This window comes from Schistocerca piceifrons, chromosome 6 (genome assembly GCF_021461385.2).
Source record: "Schistocerca piceifrons isolate TAMUIC-IGC-003096 chromosome 6, iqSchPice1.1, whole genome shotgun sequence".
NCBI classification, from domain to species: Eukaryota; Metazoa; Arthropoda; class Insecta; order Orthoptera; family Acrididae; genus Schistocerca; species Schistocerca piceifrons.
The window spans coordinates 300,981,242-301,005,791 of record NC_060143.1 but is presented as its reverse complement, the minus strand read 5'-3'; the positions used below and the strand labels follow the sequence as shown (position 1 = coordinate 301,005,791).

Sequence of the window (24,550 nt, the reverse complement as noted above, 5' to 3'; positions counted from 1 at the left end):
TTGTCACATCAGTGTATTTATGTGTGTTCGTCGCCAGAGGACTCCGCTAAGAAATAAATATACTGACCTGGAGAATAAATATATAAAATTTTAATAAAGTTTACTTTATTTATAAACCTTTAAGAGTTTTTACAGAAAAAATAGGGCGCAGGGAGCATTAATTTTCAGCACATCCTCGTACCTTCGGAAAAAATTGCCATAATTTAAGTTTATAATCGATATTAATAAATATCTCTTTTTCAGAAACGCTTCTCTTTCTGCTGTTTGTCTGCCTTTGCGTCCCACTACTTTGACCATCGACACATATTTTGGTATCCAAATTGGGAAAGCGTACTTCATTTAGTATCTCATATTCCAATCTACGTTGCCTTGGCATCACCTGATTTAGTTTCGCCACAGTCCGTTACTCTTTACTTTTGTTAATATCAACCTTATAAACTCTTTTCAAGACACTACCCGTTCAATTCAATTGATATTCCAGGTCTTTTACCGTCTCTGACAGAATTACAATGCCATCGCCAAATCTCTTATTCTTTTTTCTTCTTGTACTCCATTCACGATTTCTCTGTGGTTTCGGTTACTGCTTGCTCAATGCATTGGATGACATCAGGGATAGGCTACACCATTGTCTCATTAGTTAATCAACAACTGCCTCCCTTGCGTGTCTGTCCACTATTATAACTCCAGTGTGATTTCCGGACAAGTTGTAGGTAACCCTTCGCTACTGTACTCGGTCTCTCCTACCTTCAGAATTGAAGTAAATGCATTCCAGTCAACATTGGCGAAAGCTTTCTCTGGTATAAACGTAGGTCGGCCATTTTTCAACCTGTCTTCCAAGATGAACCGTAAGATCACTCTAGCCTAGCGTCCACCTGCATTTCATCGGACCAGAACTATCTTAGCCAGACGTGTAAGTGAGATGGTGAAAGTCGTTCTATTTCGCGTGGACTATTTTCCTACTCGCTACATGTTAGGCAGAATTACTCAAAACATATTTTCATTCACTTGGAAAGTTGTTAATGTACGAAATTATAGATCACAGCACTGTTGGACACATGTGTGTGCAGGAACATGACCATCGGCGGCGACGTGCCAGACGGGGAACTGGAGACAGTGCAGAAGGTGGCCAAACTAACGCCGCCACGCTACATCAAGAGCCACCTGCCCAAGGAGCTGCTTCCCACCCAGATCTGGACCAAGAGGCCCAAGGTGAGTCCTTGCCATACACCTCTGTGTTTACAATGTCCGTGAAATGATGGGCGCTCAGTTGACGTAATCTGCCATATCATTTACATAATCTATCTGTGTATTGCGTAACTGATCACTATATATCTCCAGAGGCGGACTCACCATAATAAAAAAAGGCGGGAAGCATTGTGCCGTCAATTGAGTAGTAGTAAGAGCAGAACGGGTAGGTTAGGAAGCTCAGTGACTTAGAACTGGGACTGGGCACTGGATGTCACCTGAGTAACAAATCTGTCAAGAACTCTGGAACCATTCTAAAGCTTGCAAAGTCGACTTTCGTGATGTGATTGCGAAGTGGAAACGGGAAAGGAATGCTAAACCAAGACCAAACAGAGGAAGTCCGTCGAGCACTGCAGGAAGTTTCTGTAAAAATCTAATGAAATCTAGCGGAATGACTGTGCGCAGGAAAATCAAAACACACACATCCATGCCCGAGGCAGGATTCGAACCTGCGACCGTAGCAGCAGCGCAGTTCCAGACTGAAGCGCCTAGAACCGCTCGGCCACACCGGTTGGTTCAAATGGCTCTGAGCACTATGGGACTTAACATCTGAGGTCATCAGTCACCTAGAACTTAGAACTACTTAAACCTAACTATCCTAAGGACGTCACACACACCCATGCCCGAGGCTGGATTCGGTCCTGCGACCGTAGCAGCGCTCGGTTCCGGACTGAAGCGCCTAGAACCGCACGGCCACCGCGGCCGGCGGCCACACCGGCCGGCAGGAAAATGAAAAGAACGGGATACAATGCTCGAGCAGGTCCTCATTAGCCACAAGTTTTTACAGACACTGCTCAGAGACGTATGAAATGGTGTAAGGAGAGATGCTACTGGACAGTGAATGGTAGGGAATGAGTGATTTGGAGTGATGAATAGCGCTGTAGCAGTCTGATGGAAGGGTTTGGGTTCAGCAAACGCCTTCAAAACTTTGTCTGCTGTCATGTGTAATGACGAAAGTGAGGTATGGTCTGGAGAAAGTGGTGTAATGGTTTGGGGGTGTTTTGATCTCTCAACTACGAGGTTATCAGCGCCTGCAAAAATTTCCAATCTTTTCGCTGTCCAGTCTCGCTATCTTCCCGAATGATGATGAAATGATGAGGACAACACAACAGGTGGATAAAACCGTGACCCGGCTGGGAATCGAACCTGGGACCCCATGACCCAGAGGCAGCAACGCTAGCCACTAGCGCACGAGCTGTGGACAGGAGTGTTTTTCGTGGTTAGGGTATCGTCCCCTTACTTTACTTTAGAAAACGCTAAATGCGGATGGATAGGAATACTTTTTACAGATTTTTGTACTGTGCACAGTAGAGGAACAGTTTGGAAACGATGACTTACTTATCTGCATGACATTGTAGCCTGTAACAAAGCAGCCTCTGCGGGGCAATGCTGTGTGGACAACAACATTCCTGAAGCCCGGAGTCCCGACCTGAACGCAACGGAACGCCTTTGGGACGAGGTAGAACGTCTGCTTCGCTCAAGACCACAGCATCCAACATCACTACCTTGTCCAGTTTTGGGTCTGGAGAATTCCCTCACAGATATTCAGGCACCTCACTGAACGTGTGCCTAGCATAGTTCATGTCACCGTAAAGGTGAAGGGCGGACACCTCATATTAATGACCACTAATAGTTGTCCCGATACTTTTAATCAGATAGTGTACATACAGCGAACAGCAGAGTTCTTATCACCCTATCCTAGAGTAAGCTAGATGCTATCTTGAATACTAATGATGTTTGGAAGTTAGACGTTCTAAGTCAATATCTTTTCACTGGAGTACTGAAAAAGGTTAGTCACATACACAAAAGATCAACCAAAGAAAAATAAAGTCGGTCAGAGGGAAATTTCATAGTAGTAAAAATGTAAAAAATGTAATACAGTGGACAACATTGCTTACTAAAATACTAAGAATGTAAAATAAAGTACATGGGTCCTCTGGAAATTATGTATCAGTCTCCACATAACCAATCGACAATATTGCCTAACAATAAATATTTCTTCTTTTTCTGTACCGTTTTTCTGAAGTAGTCAAGCCATGGGAAATACTTTTAGTTACATTTTCCCCACCTCGACTACTAAATGTCACTAGAGGCGGGCTCTCTTTATTCAATGATTGGAATAGTTAGTGATTTCTCTACCCTCTAAAGCGCAGTTGATAATGAGATTTTTGGTTTCTCATTTGGCTCTTCAAATAATGGCATCTCATACAATTACGTACTAATGAGACAGCAAAGAAACTGCTGGAACTGTACATGACGGCAGGTGAGAGGCAACTGAGGTGGCCACCCCTTTGGAACAACAGGATAGACTCGCCCGGAGCCCAGGCGGAGGATGCGTTTCTGCGCCAGTACCTCTTTACTCTTCATGAGTTCTTCTATGCGATGGTGCACAGATGGTGCATAGACTTTCCGGTAATCAAGAAATACGGCGTGAACCTGAGTTCTGACATTAACTGCCTTCTGGACCCTTTGAATGAACAACTATAGCTGGAATTCGCATGACCCTTCAGTCTCCAGAAGAATTACCATTCGTGAACAGTTTATGTGTTTCATAATTCCATCCTCTAAGCCGTTGAACTAGAGGTAAGCAATTTTTCCTTCGATAGTGCTTCTGCATTTACATAGCAAATATGTGTGTCGACGTTTTTCGCAACTCTTAATAATTTTTGATGTTTGTGCAGCATCCCGTTTCACTTTGCCATGTTATTTCACCTGCAGCACTGATCTGGTCGAGGAGGATAAAGCTATTTCAGTGTAGTGTGTCAGAACACTACGTGATGCTTCTCAACATATCAGTCCACGCATAACAGTCCAAAGCCACCTACACAATAATTGTTGTTTGTCACTAAACTGCAGCGTTTGTTTTCTGTTCCCTGCAGGTGATTTACGTCTCCAGAGAGCCAAAAGATGCGGCACTATCTTATTACCACTACTATAACCTGGTTTATGGCTTCAGATTCACGTTTGAGCACTTTATGGACTGGTTCATGATGGATCAAAGTGAGTACCTGCACTGCAACTGCAAATCAGTAAGAACTACCACGAAATATGTTTTATTTAAATTAGAGAAAGGGATAGTAAGATTCTGAATACAATACCTTGGACTGTCTAATTCAACCTAAATTAATTTCTTTCTCTTATAATTTATCCACTTCAGTTGTTGAAAATAACCTGCCTCGTATTGTAAAGAAGACAAATACTGGTATGTTACTAGCTAACTTCGAACCTACTAAAATTGTATCCTACACGGGATACATGACACAAATAACATGGATAGTGAAACAATTAACAGACCAGCATAGAATCTTGACAGCTCCCTGAAGAACGGATGAATGAAATATATAACAGTAATAGACGCATTGTAGATGGGAAACGGTATACACATTTATTAGTTAATGCATCAAATTGCAGTATGTTGTATTAAATTATTTCTTTATAAAGTGTTTTATTAATTGTGATCAACAGCTTTGATGAAGGACATTCTTATGTACACCACCAAAGCGCTACTATAAAATTTTATTTTGGTGTAGCTAGTTTCGACTATTTCGACATTATGAGGCAGTCCTGAGCGTAATACACAATAAGTGCGCACAAAATTTTGCTGAAGAATATCAATATCGCCTATTTTACACCATAAAACAGAGACTACCTGGTGTATGGTAGGACACTAAACATCACTAAAACACAAATGACCTGAAGCGCAATGCTTCCCGTATTTAAGTGTCAGTTTGGGTATGCCTAGTGTTACACGAGCGTTTTTCCCAAACTATCACATAAGTGATATAAAACTAGGAATAAAAAGACAAATCAAATCAGAATAATTAATTCCCACTGATAAATGAAATTTGTATAGTACCAGTGTTTGCTTGTACTTAACTAATGTAGATTACATTTTTATATTTAACCGTATGTTCACCTAAACAAGAGGCATCTACGAACGCATCTTGCACTGAGCCGTAAGAGAGAGAATGCGCAGTAGGTCATAAAAGCCGGGAGGGGAGAGCTGCCGCGGCCAGAATTCGTGAAGGGCACTTAAACACCTGCAAAGTCTGAATGCTAGGCGGCAGACTGGCCCATGCTGTGTGTTGTATGGAGATACGCGCCTTTATTGGTAGAGACCTTGAAGAGCGCCGTTGTGGACAGAATGCTAATAAGCAGATCTTCTTCGAAATGCACAGACTGCTACAGATAACACCTGCTAGCGGAGTGAGGAATGGCACAGTTTTGGCCACCGAAGTTGTGGAACACCACCACTGAGGTGAGGCCCAGTAAGACAAAATATTTAATCCACTATGAAAACCGCTAAGACTACGTAACATAAATAATTTAGAAGTTGGAGAGAGAAACATGGCTGTGCTTACAGAGGTCCATTCTAGTAGGCCACAGTCGGAGAAATAAAGAGGAGGACACAGTTTTTCGGCGCCAAGTGTTACGAAGATTGTTACTGGTTAACCGCCTGAAATGAGGGAAGGGGAATGAGGATAAGAGTCTTTAAAGGCTATTTTTCACTGCCCAGCACTCAGAATATTTATCGTACAATCAAAGTTATGTGATGACAGAAAACGTAGATGCACAGGTCTTCCTTATAGTAAGCAGACGCTACAATAGTATTCTACAGCCGAGCATCTCTGCAGTCAGAAACCATTACGGGGCACCTCTCCTCAGCCAGGGGTCTATTCGAGCAGATATGGTGAGCAGGGGACTTAGGCACTTTACCGGTTGATTTTAACTTAGACGCAAAAGGGAGTTGTTGATACGGAACCAATGACTGTTTTCGCGGTGTTCTCTGCTGATTAACATGGTGTGATATGGCCGCAACGCCGAGACGTACCATAAGGAAATTCGAGTCTTTTTAACGACATAAAATAATTTCAAGATTTATTCTGAAGACTTGCCTGCAGCTGTAGGTTCAAATGCTTTCAGCTCCGGGTATCGATGCAAATGCATACCCATCTGTAGCACTTTCTGTCCCTAAGCACTAACCCTTTGGGAATCGTGTTACCATTTAAGCAAATATAATTTTTAATACAGATACATGTTCTTTTGAACCACACTCCAGATCCTAATCCCAGGCTTGCCAAGGCATTACCGTATCATTATCACTGTTTGCCAAACCATTTCTTGCATATTCTAGACCAATAAAGTGAGTTAACTGTAATTGCTGTTTAATTTCGTAGGCAACGGACCGTTTCATCATCATCTTGGAGGTCAGCGATTTAATTATATCAGATAAACAGAGACACTTTCATACATCTGGTTAACATTGCAAGCAAGCTTCCACTAACCATGACAGCTTACACTAACTACCAATGTATCTAATGAGTAACTCTGAACTTCTTATGATCAAGTTTGATCTAGTTACTTCTTTGCGTGAAGTACAGTTTTAATGTATAATATCAGAAAAGAAACTACACTGAGTTTCTTGAAGTTGTTTCTGCTGATAGAATACGCAATCATTTTCTGATCGTGCATCCAAGAAAGCATTATTTCTTCTTTCCATGTTCTGGCCATGTTCAAGGTGAGTCTCTGGCAGGATTTTAAACCACTGGACACGATATTGTGGAGGAAACGAGTATACATCGGAGATAACATTGCCGGCAACAAGAGCGTCAATTGTAAATCAAACGTTAAGCATCTAAGAGTAAAACAAAGGAAGTGCACAGTCATTCGTTGCTTATTAAAGTGGGTGGCATATGCCATGCGGTGAAGACTCAGAATAATGTACTCTTGAAGAGCGCAGACGTGAAGTAAGTTGTTTGCATGATTCGTCCAGCTGGAAGCTCTTTTCTAGTTTTAGCAAGTTCTCTGCTAATCTTGTTCCCACACCTTCCTTGACCACTGAATCCCAACGGTGTGAGACAGTGACCAATATCATGGTTTTCCCGTAATCCATGGCCGGTGGAAATGCAATGTTCAGCAACTGTAGATTTGTTTAGCTATAAGAAAGCGGGTGTGTCGACAGTGTTCAGTACTCCGTTCTTGTAAAGTGCGTATTGTTTGTCGTGCGCATTCTACACCACACTGACAAGGAACTGAATATAAGGTTCAATCAAAAAGCAACGATTGAAGACTATTAAATGAAAACCGCTGAAAGTATCAAAATGCCATTGCCTGCGAAAGTAGAATGGGTCCCTATAATAGCGGCAAGGCCTCATACTCGCCGCTAGATGGACGTCGGCGCACGACCACGGGATCACAGAGCGAGCACACGCAAGTTTAGACCGTCCACTGTATTCAGTAATGCTGTAAACACTGAAATGGACGCTACAAAAGAAGAGCAAAAGTACAGAGAGCGTTTCCTGATAGCGCAAGGAGTACAGGGAACTGAAACTCATAGAAGAATGGCCACGTTAGGAACAGCGCTGTACGTCCCATACGAGTTTCAAGGAATGGCACAAGCGATTCAAGAAAGGACGGATTTCATTGGCCGATGACGTACAACGCATTGCCGATACATTTCTCCAATAGGTGGATCTCCTCATTAGCCACACGGCATTGCCGACATTGTTTAGAAGGTGGTTGCCATCATTATTGAAGACTGGCTAACTATGGTAGCAACGGAACTGCAACGGACATAATATGCTCCCCGTTCGCTTGTGCCAGTCTTCGATGAATTTCCGTTCCCCGTGTGGTGTCACCGCCAGACACCACACTTGCTAGGTGGCAGCCTTTAAATCGGCCGCGGTCCGTTAGTATACGTCGGACCCGAGAGTCGCCACTATCAGTGATTGCAGACCGAGCGCCGCCACACGGCAGGTCTAGTCTAAAGAGACTCCCTAGCACTCGCCCCAGTTGTACAGCCGACTTTGCTAGCGATGGTTCACTGTCTACATACGCTCTCATTTGCAGAGACGACAGTTTAGCATAGCCTTCAGCTACGTCATTTACTACGACCTAGGAAGGCGCCATATTCAGTTACTATGAATGTATTCTGAACATATAGTATTGTGAATCTTGTACCGTCAAGAGAGACGTTCATCATTAATGGATTAAAGTTATCAAACTAATTACGTCCGCTTTCTGCATTCTCATTCCTTGTCATGTTCCAGACCTCACGTCAGTATAGTTCTTCCCTCCTCACGCCAGCCTCCGTGAGCTAAAACGCGTGCATTTCGGCCTCCACTCGTAACACGGTGTTGGCTCTTCTGCCAACACAAAACCCCGCACATCTTCCGCTGTCACGAAACGCACTACCTCTCTTTGCTTTTATTTTGAAGTCTCCATTTCAATATTTTCACCACAACTGAGTGCAGTGAAAAGTCGACGCGTGCAAGTGATCATGTCGTCATGTGGGTATGCGCCTGTGTCCCTCCAGTGGGGAGTTTGGAACCTCAGCGTTCTTATAGATGCCGCACATCCTTCTGTAGGTAATGAAATTATGATCATTTCAGCAGGTTTCATTTTATACCCTCCATCTCGCTTCTTTTTGAGTGCATCTTATACATTGTACAGTCGCATTAATGTGACCGCCTGTCAGTAGCCTGAGTAGGCACATTTTGCTGCACGAACTGCTTCCAGACATGCAACAAGAGAGTCAGTGAGCTTCTGGAAGGTACGGACAGGGATGTGGAGGCACGTCAACTCCAGTGCCGTGGCAACCTGCTCTAGGTTTCTCGATTGAGGATCCATGGCACGCACAGCCTATTCGAGGTAGTCTCACAGATTCTCGATTGGGCTTAAATTCGGGGAATTTGGTGATCTGGAGAGTGTCACACATTGTGACATGTTGCGTTGTCCTGCTGGCAGATGTCATCGCGCCAGGAAGAAACAAACTGCATATAGGAGTGGATATGGCTACCAAGGATAGATGCATACTTGCGGTGATCAGTTGTACATTCCAAAGTGACCAAGGGAATGCCACAAAAACATTCCCCAAACCATAACACTCCCTCCTCCGGAGTGGACCCTTCCAACGATTGTTGTAGAGTATTTCACGCTGCACAGGCCATGTTTCCTATGGAGCATAAAACGTGATTCATCTGAAAAGGCACCCTACCACCACTCAATGGACGACCAGTTGCGTTATTGGCGTGCAAATCCTAGCCTTCGTCGTCGATGATCAGCAGTCAGCGTGGGTGCATGAACGAGGCACCTGCTATGAAGGCAACGTTCGCTGGACGGTAGTTGAGGAGACACTGTTGGCTCCCCTTGGTTCATCTGGGCTGTCGGTTGGGCAACAGTTGCACGCCTGTTCACCCGTACATATTTCAGCAGCCGTCGTTCATCCCTATCGTCTATGTCCCGTGGTGCACCACAGTTGCCTCTGAGCCAGTTTTGGTTAGTGCCATTTTGCGATACGCGGTATACTTTAACCACAGCCGCACGCAAACAGTTTAGAACCTAAGCCGATTCGGAAATGCTTCCACCCTTGGCCCACCAGCCAATGATCATGCCCTTTTGAACGTCAGATGCTCCGTTTCCGCATTTCGCCAACGACGGCATTGTTTTCCGTGTGTATTTCCGTCTTTCGTAAAAGCAGTTCATCTTTCACAGATACGAGAACAGCTGCTGTCTTGACCGGCGAGAAAAAATTACATTGACTTTATGGTTCTTCTTTATTCTGGTAATTTTTGAAGAAACATTGCTCACGTACTGTAGAAAGTCAGTAGACTTAGCTTTTCTTTGTTACTGCTCTTTCTTTGGTTAGTCCGGTGTTTTTGCTTGCACAACTGTCTTCATTTGAAGTTTTGTGTATCGATTTCTACTAAACAACTCTTCTAAATGGCGTGCCAGTTCACCGTTTTGGCTGTCACCGTCAGACACTACATGTGTGCTATGTACTAAAAATTTAAGTATGGTCATAGTTTGCGAATGACGGTGACATTTAGAAACCTGAAATATCTAATGTATCGGTATGGCTGGGCCTAGCGTACACGCAATGCCCTAAAAGTCTATCCTCCTTATGTCAAACTAATGCATCCAAAACCATCAACTGAAGTCGAAGTCTGTAAATGAGTCCGCGATTATGTTACGGCACTTTATTTGTAAAGGTCCGTTTTGATCACATACATTGTACAATTTATAATTATCAATTTCGGTCGTTGTATGACAAACTAAGTGAAATTAGCCGAAAGTAAATCTACAAAGGCCTAGGAATACATAAGAAATAAAAAACTAAAAATAATAACTTGATTAGCACCCATGCATACCACCTGCACATATCAGAAAAATATTGTGATATAAGCAAACAACGTTAACATCGATACAGCTAGGTACATAACATCTGCCGGTGACGGCCTGTGTGCGATCTGTATTTAAAAATGGCTCTGAGCACTATGGGACTTAACATCTGTGGTCATCAGTCCCCTAGAACTTAGAACTACTTAAACCTAACTAACCTACGGACATCACACACATCCGTGCCCGAGGCAGGATTCGAACCTGCGACCGTAGCAGTCGCGCGGTTCCGGACTGAGCGCCTAGAACCGCTAGACCACCGCGGCCGGCAATCTGTATTTATACATCCTGCACTTATAGAAATAACTGAGGCCAGAAGGAGCTCTAATAGAAGCGTACATGACTAAACAGTATCGTAAATTCTTTAGTTAAAATGCAATATGTGTAGTCACTGATTAAAATTGTTTCGTATGACAAAATTATCATCTGAGTATACAGCATAAACTGCCATGCAATATATGACTTGTTTTAAAGAATATGCATATGTCCCAAATATTTGGTCATTCCGCACGCATTTGGATACAGAAGAACACATGGCAGGAAATGTAAAGGATAATACGGAAGTGTTGCACAAGGCACCGAAGGGGTAATTATAGAACCAACTGGAGTAAATGGAAATCCACGCACACAGAAAACGGCAACCGAGATGGCTGCTGAATGAACAGAATGAGTTTAACCTGACTGCTTATTCCGACGTTTCCAGAAGGCCAGTGGCCAGAGCAGCGTCGTGCGCCGCAGCAGCTTCGCGTGCGGTCACGAGCGCGTCTATCAGCGGCGAGGAGACCGGGCCTCCTTCCGCGAGCTCGGCCGCAGGGAAACAAAAACTTCATACAGAGAAGCCACGAGGTGGCGCCGCTGAGGTTCCACTCCGAATGTGTCATCGACTATCGAGATTTTAATTACCAGTCATTGTCTTCTCAATTATCTACTTACGATTATGTTTAATTGCTTTGTCATAACAAAACGTTTGACTGGAATACTCTTTCAAATTCTGAAGGTGGCAGGAGGCAAATACAGGGAGCGAAAGGCTATTTACAATTTGTATAGAAACCAGATGGCAATTATAAGAGTCGAGGGGCATGAAAGGCAAGCAGTGGTTGGGAAGGGAGTAAGACAGGGTTGTAGCCTCTCCCCGATGTTATTCAATCTGTATATTGAGCAAGCAGTAAAGGAAGCAAAAGAAAAATTCGGAGTATGAATTAAAATCCACGGAGAAGAAATAAAAACTTTGAGGTTCGCCGATGACATTGTAATTCTGTCAGAGACAGCAAAGGACCTGGAAGAGCGGCTGAACGGAATGGACAGTGTCTTGAAAGGAGGATATAAGATGAACATCAACAAAAGCAAAACGAGGATAATGGAATGTAGTCGAATTAAATCGGGTGATGCTCAAGAATTAGTTTAGGAAATGAGACGCTTAAAGTAGTAAAGGAGTTTTGCTATTTGGGGAGCAAAATAACTGATGATGCTCGAAGTAGAGAAGATATAAAATGTAGACTGGCAATGGCAAGGAAAGCGTTTCTGAAGAAGAGAAATTTGTTAACATCGAGTATAGATTTAAGGGTCAGGAAGTCTTTTCTGAAAGCATTTGTATGAAGTGCAGCCATGTATGGAAGTGAAACATGGACGATAAATAGCCTGGACAAGGAGAGAATAGAAGCTTTCGAAATGTAGTGTAACAGAAGAATGCTGAAGATTAGATGGGTAAATCACATAACTAATGAGGAGGTATTGAATAGAATTGTGGAGAAGAGAAATATGTTTCACAACTTGACTAGAAGAAGGGATCGGTTGGTAGGACATGTTCTGAGGCATAAAAGGATCACCAATTTAGTATTGGAGGACAGCACGGAGGGTAAAAATTGTAGAGGGAGACCAAGAGATGAATACACTGAACAGATTCAGAAGGATGTAGGTTGCAGCAGGCACTGGGAGATGAAGAAGCTTGCACAGGATAGAGTAGAATGGAGAGCTGCATCAAACCACTCTCTGGAGTGAAGATCACAACAACAACAACAAATGGTTTCTATTCATATATTTGATGTTACTTTTACACCTCTTACGCTATTATGTGTTATTTAATTTTTCAAGCTAGGAAATTTCCGTCATTACCGTATATGCGTTTTATGTGGATTTTAAGTATGGATTTTATTTTCGTGTATTCTATGGCTCTTCATGTTTTATTGTCAGACGATCATTTTGCCATATGAAATAGTTTTAATTAATGACTAGGTATATTGCATTTTAACTATGGTTTTACAATATTCATTACTTGTGTACCCTTGCATTAGTGCCTTCTATTGGCCGCAGATATTTGTATAACTGCAGGACGCACCCAGGGCGTTACCACAAGTTGCTACGTACGTAGATGTTTAGATATTGACGTTGATGCTGATATCAGAATATTTTTATGGTATGTACCGTTGATATGCATGGGTGTTAGTAATATTCTTTTATTTGTTATTTCCTATATATTCGTAGGCCTTTATAGGTTTAGCACCAACTAATTGAGCTTAGTTTGTCACACCACTTTTTGTTTGTTTGTAACCGCGCGACCGCTACGGTCGCAGGATCGAATGCTGCCTCAGGCATGGATGTGTGCGATGTCCTTAGGTTAGTTAGTTTTAAGTAGTTCTAAGTTCTAGGGGACTGATGACCTCAGATATTAAGTCCCATAGTGTTCAGAGCCATTTGAACCATTTGTTTGTAATGGGTGATACTACTAATTATAAATTGTACAAATTATGTGATCAAGATGGATCCTTACGAACAAATATCAAAGACGTTCATTTCCTGTTCCACGATAAATCCGATTTCTGATATTTTCATGAATGAGTCAAGATGCTCAAAAAACTCCATAAATTTGTTCTTGCCGTGGAGACAAACTATGAATACGAGTATGTTACTGACATATCTCTACAACTGTCGGTTTTAACATTGCAGAGTTGTGTGCCTTTTCTTCAAAGTCTACCATAAATAAATTAGCTACCGTGAATGAGAGAGGACTACCGGTGGGGAGATCGTTTATCTGTTCAAAATGATGGTTATCAAATAAAAAGTAAGTGGAGATCGGAGCGCTCTTAAATAGCGACATCATTTCCACACTTCAAGCTTGCTGCCACTCTCTGATAAAAAGTCAATAGGCACGTCAATGAAGAAGCAGACGACGTCAAAACTAACCACCAAACGGCAGGTGTTAAATTTCAAAGACTTTAACCGACTAATTAAAATCAGCTGAATTACGGACGTGATGACCATTTCTATCTGCTAAAGATTTCAACAACGTGACTATATATTTGGCGAACTCATAAGTAGATGCATCAATGTTACTCACAATTTTTCTAAAAATTAACGCTTGCAATATCTGCCGCAATCAAGTTTCATACTTCCCTGTTCTTCTGAACCGCGTTTTTGCATTCCAACACTTGCTATCCATTATAATAATCACCCACATAATTCGTAAGCGTTGTCGACTTGATGATTCTGCGCTTGCTTAGTTTTACTCTTAGAAGCAAGAAGTTTTATCTATGACTGACGCTGTCAGTGTTTTCTCTGACGTAATGGCGCTTACTACACGGTACTGTATCAAGTGGCTTTCTCCAGCAATTCGTTTTGAAGATAGTTGGAAGGCTATCAGCCAAAATATTGGTAGAAGAAATAATGCTGTTCCGGGTGCAGGCCTGAGATGAAGGAATGAAAATTACATTATTGTAAATCGGCATTGAAGTTACCATAGTTTACTGAATTGTACGTAATTCAGACAACAAAATAGGCCAGTTTTCAACGTATGAACATCAGTGCTACTCGATACACACGTTGATACGTCGACATACCTTCTTTGAAAAAATGGTTCAAATGGCTCTAAGCGCTATGGGACTTAACATCGGAGCTCATCAGTCCCCTAGACTTAGAACTACTTAAACCTAACTAACCTAAGGACATCACACACATCCATGCCCGAGGCAGGATTCGAACCTGCGACCGTAGCAGCTGCACGGTTCCGAACTAAAGCACCTAGAACCGCTCTGCCACCACGGCCGGCATACCTTGTTTGACATTTACGTACAAGAAGCATTGAGCTTCCGTTAAACTGTGTTTGAGTGTTTGGTAACATCGCGCCAACCATCTGGTAGTGTGCGTCTGAGTGTGAAAAGCAGCCTATACGGATATTTATTAAGACGTAATCAATAGTTTCACTCCACGGTAGCAATGGTGATGTTACTGATGACACTGCTACTAAAGGAGAGTCACTAAACTGGGATTTCCAAAATTCCTGCACCAAAGAAGACCAAGTAAATATTCCAGAATTCGAATCAAGAACAACTGCTAACATGTGTAACTTAGACGAAGATTGTGTGGCGAAGTAGCTTAGATACCTTAATGAAGGAAGGTAATTCCTCGGCTCCAGTCATATTCCTTTCAGAGCATCCTGATACAATAGCTCCATATTTAACAATCATATGCTCTCGCTCGTCGAAAGATCCGTACCTAAAGACTGGATGGCTGCACAACTCACACCAACGTTCAAGAAAGGAAACAGGAGCATTACGATGAATTACGGACCCACATCCCTAACGTCGATTTGCAGTAGAATTTTGGAACATGTAGGCTTACTGTGTTCGAAAGCAGGGAATTACCTCCATGAGAATGATTCATTGACAAATCACCAACACAGATTAATAAAATAACGTTCTTGTGAAATACAACTACCTCTTTGTTCTCACGAAGTAATGAGCACTGGCGATAGGGGATGCCAAACTGATACCATATGTTCATATACTATTTATATACGCAGAAGTCTTTTAACACCGTTCCTCAGAAGCAACTTCTAATCAAATTGCGTTCGTGCATCAGTTGTGCAAGTGGATTCGTGATTTCCTGACAGAAAGGTCATACTTCGTAGTCACTGACGGAAAATCATCAAGTAAAACAGAAGTAATATCTCGTGTTCCCCAAGGAACTGTTACAGAACCTCTGTTGTTGCTGATCTATATAAAAGATTTAGGAGACAATCTGAACACATTATTTGCAGTTGATTCAGTCATTTACCACCTAGTAAAGTTACCATATGATAAAAACAATTCGTAAAATAATTTCACGAAATCTTTGTATAGTGCCAAAAGTGGCAACTGACACTGTCGTGAAAAGAGAGAAGTCATCCACATGAATATTAAAAAGAATCCACTAAATTTCGGTCACACGATAAGCCACATAAATCTAAAGACTGTTAATTCAACTAAATACTTAGGAATTACAATTACGAATAACTTAAATTAGTACGATCGTGTAAATAATGTTGTGTGAAAACGAACTTAAGATCGAAATATATTGACAGAACACTTGAAAAATGCAACTTGTCTACTAAAGAGATTGTCTACAATACGTTTATTCGTCCTCTTCTAGAATATTGCTGCATTATGTGGGCTCAGCAACAGATAGGATTGAATGAGGGCATAGAAAAATTCAAAAGGGCAACTCGTTTTGCATTGTGACGAAATAGGGGAGAGAGTGCCACGGATACGGTGTGCGAGTTGGGGTTGCAATCATGAAAACAAAGGCATTTTCCCTTCAGGCACGATCTTTTCATGAAATTTCAATTACCAGCTTTTTCCTCCGAATGCGAAAATAATTTGTTGGCGCCCTCTCTGTATGGAGAAATAATCATCATAATAAAATAAGAGAAATCTGAGCGCGTTGTTCGAGTTTGGAAGGATAGAGAAATAACTCGAAGGTGGTTCGATGAACCCTCTGCCAGGCACTTAACTGAGAATTGCGGAATAATTATGTAGAAGTAGATGTGGATATGGTAACTAGTTGTTTCGTAAAGGGTGAGCAGAAAGTCTTACGCTGGTTGTAAAAATTTATTTCTGGATACAGGTTTCATGAATACATGTTGGAACTTTACGTTGCACCTCAGATACAGGTATATCAGATATGGCAAGTGTTTCAACAATACGGTACACCACGACACTGAAGGTTACTCGTTGGCCAGTTCTAGGATGACTTTTCGTGACAAATGGATCGGCAGACACGGTCCAGCATCATGGCCATCGCGTTCACCGGACATAATTCCTGTTGACTTCTTTTGATGGTGTTACGTTAAGGAAAAAGTGTTCAGTTCACTAGTTATTGATTTGCAACTCGTTACGGTACGAATACGAGATACTGTAGAGGTGGTGACGAAGGAGATGTTGGTAAAGAGATCTCAAAGAAACGGAACACATATGGAACTGTGTCTATAGGTAAAGACATTTCATTCACCCCGTATATAACTTTTGAGTTTATAGCCCCACTTGCATCCATATAATTAATATATATTTAACATTCTTTATAATAAAGGACACGTCGTTCATAAAACGTTAGGATTTGAAGAAAATACTTAACCATACAGTACGCTTACAGCATTACACACATTCATACTCTTTAGAAAAGGATGTGTTGCCTCATTATGAATTGCATCCAGATCTGTCAGATGAGTACGAAATAGTGGAGACTGGTTACAGGGAAATAAAGTTTTGTAGAAGCGCTTTGGTGGTGTATATAGTAATGATTTCTTTTTATTTCCACGTCAAAAAAATCGTTTGTGATTGTAAAAGAAGACGAATAACTAACAGAAATGGCCAATAAAATTGAGGGAGTTATATCTGTTACTAATATTTCGGCTGAAAACCGTTCAGCCATCTTCGAAGGGAGTCCGAAAGACTGACGGTAAAGCCATAGTCTAAGACAACAGGGTGCGAAACTTCCGCAATTTTATGCAACCACTAGTGCAACGCTACGATGCGGCTGGCATGAATAAACACACTGCAGAACGATTGTGTTTTGTACGAGGGCTATACGGAAAGTAAGGAACGATAGGTCGCGAAATGGAAACCACACTCAAAATCAAAACTCTCTTATTTGCAAAGGTTAGCTACACCTTCCAGCTACTTCTCTATGCAATCGCCGCTCAGAGTTTGACATCTGTCGTAGCGTTGTACCAACTTCTCAATTCCCTCGATATAGAAGACAGCCGCCAATGCTTTTCGACAATTTTCTACTCTTGACTTGTGCTCGTTGTCTGTGTCAAAATATTGTCTTCATAGCCAGCGGTTCATTTGAGCAGAGATGAACTTCAGGGGTAGCCAATTACTGTCTGTATTGTGGGTGATCAAACACTTCCCACCGAAAACGCTGCAGGAGCATCTTCATTGCCCCCATAGGGTGCGGCCGAGAATTGTCGTGTAGAGCGAACCGCATCTCAGTAATGTTATGTGGATTGTATAGCTTGAGGCTAAATCTTTCGCCAAGCCCTGATACTTGGCGGGAGACGCTAATTTCCAGCCATCTTTACGTTCTCACTGTGAGCTCAGAACTGAAAAGAGCGACATGATGCGATCGATGGGCGTACTAGACACACTGCCCAACGCATCTGTGCAAAAGCTTGATCAGATTTTCACTGTATTTTCCATTTCGCGACCTATCCTTCCTTAATTTACGAATAACCCTCGTATATACTGAGTGTCGAAGTACATTCAAACCGCAGATGACGTCGTGTTTCGAAGTTAATGGTGCCGCTATAAATTGTGGCAGCAATAAAAATTATCTTCTAGCTTGTAAAAAACATGCCTAGTTTCGAATGCATTAAAATGAATCTGAAATCCGAAAAGAAACTTTTAGAACAAAGTACACTCGGTGCAAAGCATCAGAAAGTATGTGCCAAACAAAATTCATTTCCCGTCTGAAACAATTTTAGATGATATGACTGCGACTTTGCTACTGTGTACCGAATATATTACACTGCACTGAGCTTTCGTTATTATATGTTGATTGGTTGGTTGATTTGGGGGCGGAGATCAAACAGCAAGGTCATCGGTCCCATCAGATGAGGGAAGGGCGCGGAAGGAAATCGGCCTTGCGCTTTCAAACGAATCATCCCGGCATTTGCGTGAAGCGATTTAGGGAAATCACTGAAAACCTAAATCAGAATGGCTGGAAGTGGGTTTGAACCGTCGTCCTACCGAATGCGAGTCCATTGTGCTAACCATGTGCCACTTCGCTCGGTAGTATACGTTGACATTAGTACGATACAGGTTTCTTTTATTACATTTTCCTTTTCATACTGGAAATACGGAAGTAACAAATATTATAAGTAGCAAGTTATCCCATTGTATCATTCCGTTCTTCCGTTAGTAAACGTCAGCTGCATTTTATAGCTGAAGCGATGCTAGCGCCCCAAGCGGGTGGCACGTAGTAACTTGACTCAAAAGATTGAATTTCTTTGCGCTTAGGAGTTTCGCGACTGTTTATCGTAGACTGTGGTAAAGGGCTTCCAACGACCTTATTTGTCAGTATGGCGAGAAAGTTGCGCATGGGTACACATCAAATCATAACGGAAGAAATACCACTTGGACGACGAGTATTCCCACCCTCCGATTCCCATGCAGTCCATCATCGGATCACTGTCGCATTCGGATACCCTAAGAATCTGGATACTGCACGATTCGACCAGCGTGTCAAATGGAGACACACAATAAGACCCCTTTCAATCTCTGTCAGTTGCTAATAACGCTATCTCACACGAGTACTCGGCATCGCCATATCCAGTGTTCACTCAGCATCTGACGCTGATCACTCTCCTTATGTGCACTACCAGGCTTGGGAACACTACTAAACACGAAAGAAGCTAATGAACTCTTGTGGCCGTTGTGGCTGTCATAGATGGAGGTTACACTGACATCGGATCTTGTCTTCTGGGTGCTTAATTTTTTTTGTTAGGCAGTGTATTTAGAGATGATTTCTTGTGAAAGGAGAAAGGCCATGGAGTGTAGTCTCCCCTTTTAAAAGATTGTGTCGTAGCTTACTTCACGGAGGCCGACACGGTAGCACACGTCCCTTCCGTCGTGTGTTACTTCTTCCACTATGTTATACCGCGTACGCATGCGTAATTGGCTCTCCCTACCGGTAATGAAGGTGGACGGGAGAAAGGGGGGGGGGGGCTACGGTCAGTCATTCTTGCTCGCTCCGAAGACAGCTGAACTGTTTATAGCTTAAATAATAGCAGCAGACAAAGATTCATTACGGCTGGATCCCCACAATTTTATGGATGAAGTAATACACCGTGCGAATATGACGATTCACAACGAACAGAGAGTTCTCAGATAGAACTATGAAGCTGTATCGTTTTATTTTGGACAGGAATACGGATGCTTGGGATTTAGGGTACCGTCGAAGAGGGATCCTAATGTACGAAGTATAAGCTCGGATTAGATAAACATGGGGAAAGAAATCAGCCTTGCTCTTTTCAACAGAATGATTCGAGTACTTGGCTTAAGCGATATAGGGAAACCAAGGAATACCCAAATCTGGATAACAAAACTTGGTTTTGAACCCCGGTATTCCAGCATGAGAGTTCAGTCAGTATCGTAGCGACTGCACTTCTCGATTGGTCTGTTTTTCGCCTGTGATTGACGTATTGTTCTCTGCAGACACATCTGTAATTCAGTTTCCGTACGTTATACAAAAATATGAAATGCTTAATGTACTTGCATCCCTCACCAAGTGTTTAAATGGCGTCTTCTTGCTTTGCAGTACCTTTCACTCCGTTCTGGGATCACGTACTCGATTTCTGGAAACTGAGGAATGAACCAAATGTACTGTTCAACACGTACGAAGAAATGAAGAAGGTAAGCGCTTCGAATACCTATAACAACAAATTCCCCTTATGGGCATATTTCGTGCCACATCATTTAAATTCTGTTGAAGATACGAATTCCATTTGTGAGTAGCAGGAAACTGAGAATTATCATGTGGTATGTGCCATTTATTCATAGTCGCCTATGCTTGCAGCAACTAGAACTTTACGACCGCTACCATTTCTTAACTGCTCTCCTTCGTTAAGGTCGTTGGCCACTGCATTGTCCGTAGTCAGAAGCAATGCCTGAAATTTGGTATTCTCGGCGCATTCTTGACACTGTGGATCTCGAAATATTGAGCTGCTTAACGAGTTCCGAATTGGGACGACCTACACAACTAGCTCCTACCACCATTCCGCTCTAAAGTCGTTTAATTTCTGTTGTGCGGCCATAATGACTTCGAAAATCTTTACACATGAATCATCTGAGCACAAATGATAGCTCCGCCAAAGCAGTGCTATTTTACATCTTGTGTACGCGTTACTACCGTACCGCCTTCTGCATATATGCGTATTGGTATTCCATGTGTTTGTCGCCTCTGACGGAATTAGTACCTCCTTATGAAATATTTACTACTGATTCTGAGAGAAACCATACGGCGCCATACGGCGCCAATGTTACACTGTCATGTCTGTCATTTTGTAATTTTGATACCCATATTCTGTGGACTGCGCTTCACTTGTTTGATAACCCCGTTGCTGTCCCTGAGGAAACTGTTTGGCAATGTAAAATGCTCTGTTTATATGTGGCACATTCAATAGAATTTCTCCTCATATTTCCTCGAGTTTAGTCAATAAAAATGTTCCCCGTTAACTAACTAGGCCACTTCAGAAATAACACACCCATAATCCATTCTGAAGACTTGTTAAGAGACGAACACAGCATGTGTACCTAAAATTTCTCTGTCACTGTTGCTGCACTGTGCCCTACAAAGAAATATCTAGGAAATGACGTGGTAAACATCACACTGTACGGAGTAAATCTATCACAACGACGCATATCACTAGTTAACAGATGTCACATAGGATGCCAAAGTCATCAGTGATTCTGAACTGACATCGTAATATTACAAGTTTTCAGTTCAAAGTTGAGTAATAGGAATTATAACCTATCGTTTGTGTATGCTAATTCGTTTCTGCATTTGCTTTGGAATATTTTGAGAACTTCTTCTAACAGTTGTACGTCCCACTTCCAGGATCTTCCGAGGGTGATCAGGCGAACAGCGAAATTCATGGGAAAACATGTGAGCGACGAGCAGATGGAACAACTCTGTGAGCATCTTAGCTTCTCCAACATGAAGAACAACCCCGCTGTCAACCAGCAAGCGAACATCGCCAAAGTCAGGCAACAGAATGGCCTCGGCGAACTGCCGAAAAAGTATGTACTCACATTAGATCCTGCGAAATAAAGTACTGTGTCGTATTCACTTTCGCTACGTTACGGTTCACTAAAACTATCCTCATTTTCACGCCGGACAATTTTGCTCACTGATCTTCTGATCGAATTGTACTCGCAGTCTATTAAGTGATACATTTATGATCTTTGTTGATAATTTCATGTCGTGTTCCCCAGCCTCCCACCTCATAGTCCTTGCTCCGTCCTGTAAGTGAGCTGCCAGAACACTATTGCTCTTGGACTAAATGAAATTAAATATTAAGCTTAATGTTTATAATTAATGTTTATAATTATCAACTATAATTAATTTATAATTAATTATAATGTTATCATTATTAAATGTCCGTAATTAATGACTATGATAATTATTTAATTATAATTAATTGAGGTATAAAAATTAAGTGATATTTTTGATCAAATAGTGGCGTTCTAGTAGTGTAGGTGACGATGCTCGATGCTCCTGGCAAACATTTGGTGATGTATGCAGTTGTACCGCGTTACTGACTAGATGGGAGAGGATACTGATTGGAGTAGGAAGATGGATGGAGAAAGTGAGGTTGAGTAAATGAAGTCTTAGGCCTTTATGAAATTGTAGAATTTAGGTGTATATCGTTAACAGTATAATTTTACGTTACAGGTTGAACACAATACATTAAGTGTTAAAGTCACAGGCAGCAAAACTCGCAGCGTGTAACGTGCATAGACTGAATCCAACCAGAATGAGAACACAGAAGGACTTTCAGCAACTTTACATGTAACTTCAAATTATTTAGAAACTTTCTCTCGTGACAACTCTACCAGAAAAATGAAAGGAAAAATGTTTATCGCTTACTACATTTTCACTGTTCGAGCATTAAAACTTCAGCGTCTGGACTGATGTTTCAATTTGTCGGTTTCGAACTAATAATTCCATTGGCAACATATTTTGCAGACTATATGCACATATATCAATGAATGTACCTCAAACATTCTACGACACTTAACTCAGGAGACACGACTTCATGAACATTGAAAGCTTTCCTTACTACGGAGGTCAAATTTAGCATGGTATACTCATCCAGTGTTTGGTAATGACACACTTAGCGATTTCCACCAAATTTTAAACATAATTAAAAAAACCTTTTCTGTACTCTTTCTCGTTTACAGACCTACATAAATGTTTTGCACGTTTAACATAAAATATTTGAAACATTACCTCTTTTTTAAGTAATAAGAGGCTTGAGGCTGTTTTATACGTGAGGGTTCTAATCCTTAAGAGGGTGGAAGGAGTTTGTTACTGGCTTATTTGTAACCAATGGCTCTTTATCTCAAAATAACGAATTTAATATCTTTTACGACCTGTATAATGTTGGCCGTACACCATCAGCGTGCGTCGAGTGGTAGCAGCTCTGAATCATGCACCTGTATGCTTATATATACTGACATTTGAGGCTTACCACGCTGTCCCGGTTGTTCTCAGAGAGCCAACTGAAGCGGAGAAAGCTGGCGCGGATCCCACCAAGTTCATGCGCCGCGGCGAGGCTGGTGGCTGGCGCACAGAGATGCCTGCCAGCTACATCGAGAAGTTCGACCAGTGGACGATGAAGCATATCCAAGGCACTGGCTACCAGGTGGGCGTATCTGGCGGACACGACGACTTCTAAGGACCCGTCCTCCGTGTGCTCACAATCTCTGCACAGCCCGCATGGTCGCTAGATTCGCGAAGATGAAAGAACTTCCTGGATGAACACGAAGACTTGTTACAACTGACAAACTCAAAGTTTTGAGTTGTGGTGAAGCTAGTTTACCAACAATAAACTATTTTTCTACAATGTGTCTAAATCTATTGTCCTCATACTTCAGTACGATCCTCTACTAATTCCTTAACTAAGACCATAAAGGATACGATTAAATTTTGTATCATATGTATTTATGGTAGAGGGAGACCAAGAGATGAATACACGAAGCAGATTCAGAAGGATGTAGGTTGCAGTAAGCACTGGGAGATGAAGAAGCTTGCACAGGATAGGGTAGCATGGAGAGCTGTATCAAACCAGTCTCAGGACTGAAGACCACAACAACAACAACAACAACTTGTATTTATTATTGTCAAGACAACCCCATTACAAGTATATACAGCGTGAAGCGAAATTCGCGCACTCGGGCAGCGCAGTGCGACTCCTCACATGCCAGCGATAAAAAAATATCTATCACAAAATTTCGTCCGGCGAGTACATCCTACAGGGAAAGGACGTTAAAGAGTGGGAATATGGCAACACTGTAACGACATACAGGGTAACTGTCTTCGTCAGCATTGTCGTGCTGTAGAGGTAGTGCAGTAGACAAAATTTTGGGTTAGTACAGCGGAGGTCGAGGGTTCGATCCTGGGTTGGTGCGCAGTTTTTTTTATTTTCTGATTTCATCCTGACATTTCATACTGAAATATACACCGTTTCTTAGGACACATGTACTCTAAATTTACAACATATTGTAACGCTGCACATAACAAATGCGTGGTTAGATAATTAAGAAACAGACAGTTGAAGTAAATGACCTGTCATAGGACAGAATAACTACAAATACAATACAGGTTTCGAGATTCTAAAGATAATAGCACAGTACAATAACACAATGCGCACCTGTCATTTATACTATATGTAATATGAGGGCTCAGATGTCGCACAGTAGCAACCATTGACAATAATAATGTACATATTAATGACCGCGTGACCTTCACTACAGAACAAGTTTCCTCAGAACAACAGATGCTCAAAGCGACGTCCCTGCACGTCCAAAGATTGCCCAACCCGCCGGATCATACCGCTCTGGACCCTTCGCAGCAAAGCTGCATCCACAGTAACAAGATCACTGTGAACACGTGCAATGAATTCTTCCAGAGTCGTCGGTGGAGTGAGGTACATGTGCTCCTTCAGGTGTCCCCGCAGGAAGAAATCCAGGCGATTTAGATTAGGTGAACGCAGTGGCCACACAACTTGATCTCCATGTCCGAACCATTTCCCTGGAAATGTTCTGTCCAAACACTGTCCACATTAATTTCAGAGTGTGGAGGTGCACCATCA

The 24,550-nt window shown here is 42.0% G+C and overlaps 1 protein-coding gene across 1 annotated transcript in view; it reads left to right on the top strand.

Annotated features, from left to right (window-relative positions):
- LOC124803285 (luciferin sulfotransferase-like) overlaps positions 1-23,134 on the top strand; it is a 32,444-nt gene extending 9,310 nt beyond the window's left edge. The window contains exons 3-7 of the mRNA XM_047264467.1: positions 1,068-1,209; positions 4,125-4,245; positions 19,993-20,087; positions 21,292-21,473; positions 22,951-23,134. Of these exons, the coding sequence (XP_047120423.1) occupies positions 1,068-1,209; positions 4,125-4,245; positions 19,993-20,087; positions 21,292-21,473; positions 22,951-23,134 (724 nt within the window). The remainder of the gene's footprint in view (positions 1-1,067; positions 1,210-4,124; positions 4,246-19,992; positions 20,088-21,291; positions 21,474-22,950) is intronic.
- Positions 23,135-24,550: the final 1,416 nt, after the last annotated feature.